Source organism: Capsicum annuum, unplaced genomic scaffold (genome assembly GCF_002878395.1).
Source record: "Capsicum annuum cultivar UCD-10X-F1 unplaced genomic scaffold, UCD10Xv1.1 ctg43932, whole genome shotgun sequence".
Classification (NCBI taxonomy): domain Eukaryota; kingdom Viridiplantae; phylum Streptophyta; class Magnoliopsida; order Solanales; family Solanaceae; genus Capsicum; species Capsicum annuum.
Window position 1 is genome coordinate 2,393 of NW_025851441.1, and position 5,587 is coordinate 7,979.

The following is a 5,587-nucleotide window of genomic DNA, read 5'->3' on the forward strand; positions in this document are numbered from 1 at the left end:
TCACACATATTCAGGATGGGTGCATTTTTTTTTACAATCACTTCTTTTTATTCACAACATTTCTTTTCTTGTTCTTTTCCATCGCACCTAGATTTTTATTCTTTTATTTTATTCTACATTTATTGATACTCATTTTACATAATGCACCCCTATGATAGCCACCCTCAACTTAGGCCATTTGCTAAAGTCAAGGTGTACAGTGTCCAAGAAGGACCAGGGCCAAAACAGGTTCGTTATGATATAAATGGGATGATGATAGGTATCATAAAAAGAAATAGGCGATTTAGGCTCAAAATAGGGATCAAGGGATATTATGCATATAGGGAAGGTCTTTATGCTAAAATGGGCTAATATCAAAATGGCCTACGATCCTTTCCTAACCTCTATCCTTAAACCTAGATAAGACTAACCGAGCAAGTTCTCTATTAAACGTAAAAAGGGGACTAAGTAAAATCTCACACTCACATGGCACACAAGTATATCATAATTTACTACTTATCCAGTTCATGCAATTATTTAGCAATGGCTATCAAGTCGCTAGAACTAATACCATACAAAGATGCACAGTGGTCACAATTAGATGCAAATTGCACAGTTAAATAATTAGACCATTTGAGAGATGTTCATAAAATAACAAAACCATGTTACCTGCCTCAGGTACTTGTATTTCTCCTTGTTAACTACAAAATGTTACACCAACAACTTACCCTACACCCTCAAGTTAAAATCAAAGAAAAACTAAACTAAGGGTTAGGGTATACCAGGAGTAGATCAAACATGGGGATCATGGGTTGCCTTTCATGTAGCGCCTGATTTAATGTTATGTCATGACTAGGTTATCTTGACTACTCAGACTTCATCAAGACACTATGCTGCTACCTCTTTTCGGTCTTCATAAAATATATCCGTGATTGAGAAGACACTCATATCCTTTTGCTGTATCATGGATGAGTGCAATTTGAAACATTCCCCTTTGTCATTGAACCTGAACTTTATCTCATTCAGCTTCATGGCTACTACCACTCTCCCAATTATGAGGAATGGTCTACCCAAAATGATAGGAACTTCAAAGTCCGCCTGATAGTCTAGGACTACAAAATTAGCAGGAAGTACAAAGTTGGCCACCTTTACCAATACATCATGTAATATTTCTACTGTCGTCTTTACAGACCTATTCCCCATCACCAACCATATATTTGTCGAGGTAGGATCCCCCAAACCTAGCTTTTTATACACGTCTAGCAACATCAGATTTATGCTCACGCCTAGATCACATAGGGCCTTAGCAAAATTAAGAGACCCGATTGTATATGGAATAGTGAATGCTCCAGGATCGGCCTTCTGCTGCACTAAGGATTTTGTAGCAATGGCACTACAATAGTTGACATTATCCATTGGCTCATCGCTTACTGCCCTCTTTTTCATTACCAGATGCTTCATAAATTTAGCATATCCTAGGATTTGTTCAAGTGCCTCCACCAATGGCACATTTGTTTTCAACTATTTTAACATCGCCTTGAAGTTACTAAATTTTTTGTCCTCAACCTTCTTCTTTAATCTTTGAGGAAGGAAGACGGTGGTCTTCAGAAAGTTTTCACTACTACTTTCTTTTCCTTTTCTTTCTCTTTTTCTGGAGCATTATCAGAACCATCCAACTTCCCAGACTCCACTGGACATTCATTTTTGAGTTCATCATCTACTTCAATCACATCTTAAACTCCACCTTTGCCAATGAAAGGGCCAGGTAATATCTTTCCATTTTTAGTGGTAATCGCAATACATGAGCCATAATTTTGCGAATTCTTAATTGTATCATTAGGAAACTTTCCACTCTTCCTCTGGTTCATCACTATAGTGAGTTAGATTATTTACTATTCTATCTGTTTGATCAAAGTGGAGTGTGAGTTTACCAGCTGACTAATAGATGATAGATCTGTCTTTATGGTAGTCACCCCTGAGTTGTTTGCCTCCACTCCCTTTAACAAATTAGCCATTATGTCCTCCATAAACATCTTTTCAGAACTTCTTGTAGCAGCCTCATGATTTGTAGGAGGGAAAAATAACTCTCTCCTATTATTATTGCTCCGCCTATTTCCTTACTCCTGGTTTTTATATCCAGCCTTTTCATAATAAGCCCAACCTTGATTTCATTGGATATTGCCTCAAAGACCCCCTTGATTATTTACATAGTTTGCCTCTCCTTCTGAGTCACACTCTACTTTGCCCTGCGATCCCATAGCCTTTACTTTCTCAATTTTACCTGATAGTAAATGCTTGACTAGCAAGTCCATCTGTGTTTTTAGGTAAGCCATGTCTTGATTATGCTTCTTATCTCTTCTATATTGTTCTGCAGTCATACCCACAAAAACAGTGGGGCTTGCTACCACAAAGTCTCTGGTATGCCATGCCCAACTCTATTTGTCATTCTCTCTAGCATTTCTGAAGCCTCTGGGAATGTAAGCTCAACAAACGAATCACCAACAACATTATCTACAATTGGTTTTATCACAGAGTTAAATGCCCTATACAAAGTCTCTATCAAGTGTATGTCCATCATATTATGGTACGGACACTGCGTCAACTTCTTTTTGAATCTTTCCCAAGTTTAATCCAAGGCTTTAGTTGGGAGCTATCTGAAGTTACTGATCTCATCCCTCAACTATACCCACCTGGAAGGTGATAGAACCTTTCTAGGAAAGCTCCTTTCAACTGCCTCCAGCTGGTTATAGAATCGAGTATCAGCTCATTAAGCCACAATGTTGCCTCCCTAGACAGAAATAACAAAAATAATCTCAAACAAATAGCATTCTGACCCCCTCTTGGGTTATCAAAAAATTTATATATGGTGACAAAGTTCACCAGATGCAAGTTCGGATCATCACCAGGAGGGCTACCAAACAACCTATTCAGATTAAGGAGTTGAATCATAGTACTCGTAATGTTAAATTTTTCTCCAGGTTCTAATGGGGCAGGAATAATTGCACCCATTGCACCTTCTCCATCCATTCCATCATCGTCCTCATTGAGGTCATACTGAACCAGCTGGTGATCTTCCCTTTCTCAAAACGGACAGTTCCTGTTAGTATTACGATGTATTGGTGTAGCTATTTTCTTTGTCTGCCTTGGGTTACCAGGGTTTAGCAACTCATCATCTCCTAAATATTCAACCTCTAGATTTGGATGTTGTACTTGCTGACTATCACTCCAAACATTCATCGAAGCTCTACATAAGGCTGCTAACCTATCAGCCTCATGTTGGTCTGCCATTCTGCCGATTAGTTGCGGTTCTGAATTAAATGGTAATAATGGTTCTTTGGAACTTCTGGTTCTTGGCATATACTACAAAATTTCTGGAGCAAACAAAAACAAAAAATAAACATAAAACTAGGAAACTTGACTAACAGTCAATTAGCAGACACAAGCTTCAATTTACAATGGTACTTCCTGGCAATGGCGCTATTTTTGATAGCCCTCAAAGTACACCTCTCTTATGAGAATGTAAGCGATCGTTGTCAATATATAAACTAACTAGGTTGGGGTTGAATCCCATAGGAAATATGGTGTGAATATGAGTTATCTACGGGTTAATCAACTGATAGTTAGCAGTTTCCTGTGAATACGGTTTTTTGGAAAGGTAGCAAATAATTACTTCTCAATTTACTGTTTAAAATCATTATGATAAAGAAAACCAAACTTATGATCACTATGGGTTTTGGAATTTGATAGATGCTAGTAACAGTTCAAGATTTTTGTGGTAGGTAGGAACAACAGACTATCCTTGTCGAAGTTATGTCTAAATATTTCTCAACCTATTTAGAAATTTAACCACCTAATTCTCTTGAACTTAGGGAATTTATATTTCAGAATAGGATGTTATCTCAAGTTAATTAATCTTGTTAGATCCTTAATTATTAAATGAAAGTTTAATGCTTCTAAGTCCCTATTGATAATTCACTTCTTACTAGGGTTGATTTATTATCTCAAGCAAAGAAACAGTAAGCAAGGCCTATTATTTACAACCAATAGTCAGCATGTAAAATAATGGAATTAGTAAGAAGTTCCTACCACTGTTAAATCTTGAACACTTAGTTATGTTACAAACCAAACCCATAGATTCCACAACTCGGGTTAAGGGAATTTAGCTACTCATAATAAAATAAGCAAGACAACAAGTTGACTTCTTACTTAGATAGATGATCTTACATCAAGATGAATAACAACAATTGTTTCTCAACTTTGATCCAGTAGAAAATCCCAAAAACAATGGTAATAATCTCTCAAAAAATAATTGTCTTGTTAAAGTCAGAAAAATAGAGAGAAAAATGATCAAAAGATCTGCTCCCCTTATGATTAGAAAACCCTAACATATGCTTTAAATACTTCAGCCTAATTATGAAAAAAAAATCATAGATCATAGTATTTTCTTGGACAGGTGACGACGTGTACAATGGCTTATCAGGAGTCTGACGGCTTATCAGGAATGTCATCAAATCATCTTCACTTTTGATAATCTCTGCCTTGGGCTAATGATGAGGCTTGACGACTAATAAGAAATGTGATGACTTATCAGAGATGTCGTCACTTCTTCACTTCAAACTCCATTCCCTACCTAAGCCTAATGATGAGCCTGATGGCTTATCACACTTCTGACGGCCTATCATAGATGTCTTCACTGATTCAAGCTAAAGTCCATTCTCTGTCTAAGACTAACATTAACTCTAATATCTTATCACATGGATGATGACTTATCAGACAAGTCTTTATCTATACTTCCTTCTCTATTTTCTTAGAAATCAACGTTTTTACTCCCATTATTGTTGATTCTCTTGTATCTCAACTTTTACTACAATATCAAGGATAAAACAATTAAAAACAACAAACGTTTCTTAAGACTTTGAAATTATTTTAAGTTAAAAGCCTAAAATGTGTTAGCATCTGCTCTCACATCACTTTGTCACCTATATACCTCTTTTAAGAATGATGTGGGTTCTCATATGTCACCTATATTTCTCTTTCAAGGATGAAATGGTATTTTAAAAATTTAGGGTTTTCACCTACAAATACAATTTGGATAAATCATCAACAAATTAGAATCTACACAAATACATTACAATCCGTACATAATTGTACCTTAGTTCGACATAATCCCAAGACAAACTACTTAGATATTAATGAAGTTAGGAAAGAGAAATATACCAAATTGGTTGTGCAATGCTTCCACTAAATTATGCCATAAATAGTAATCTAATATCCAACTTCAATTGCAATCAAAACTAATTGAAAAATTTACCACAATAATTTCCCCAATTTGGTAGGGTTTTTGTCAAGTCTCCATTTTCAAATTCAAAGTCCAATGATGATCCAAGTGAAGATATTTTAGCCCCTTTTGGATTTGGGACTAGCTATGTGAAATTTCAATTCAACCTATAGGCCACAGTCTTGAGTTGTTGCGTTCGCGGTAGCATAGCTATGTTCACGGTCACCGTAATTGGCTTCAAGTTATTGTGATAGTTGTACTTGATGTATCTTAACTAGTTGCGATTGGGGATTCCAGACCACAATCATGGTAACTGAGACTATTTCCCGC

At 36.3% G+C, this 5,587-nt stretch overlaps 1 protein-coding gene across 1 annotated transcript; it reads right to left on the reverse strand.

The window, feature by feature from the left end:
* Positions 1 to 867: 867 nt before the first annotated feature.
* LOC124892121 lies at positions 868 to 1,425 on the reverse strand. The gene has a single exon (XM_047403540.1). The coding sequence runs from the start codon at positions 1,423 to 1,425 to the stop codon at positions 868 to 870; it is 558 nt and encodes a 185-aa protein (XP_047259496.1).
* Between the last annotated feature and the right edge of the window lie 4,162 nt (positions 1,426 to 5,587).

Bases quoted from the DNA above. Each gene is read 5' to 3' on its own strand.
- LOC124892121 (XM_047403540.1), bottom strand. From the start codon at position 1,425: ATGAAAAAGAGGGCAGTAAGCGATGAGCCAATGGATAATGTCAACTAT.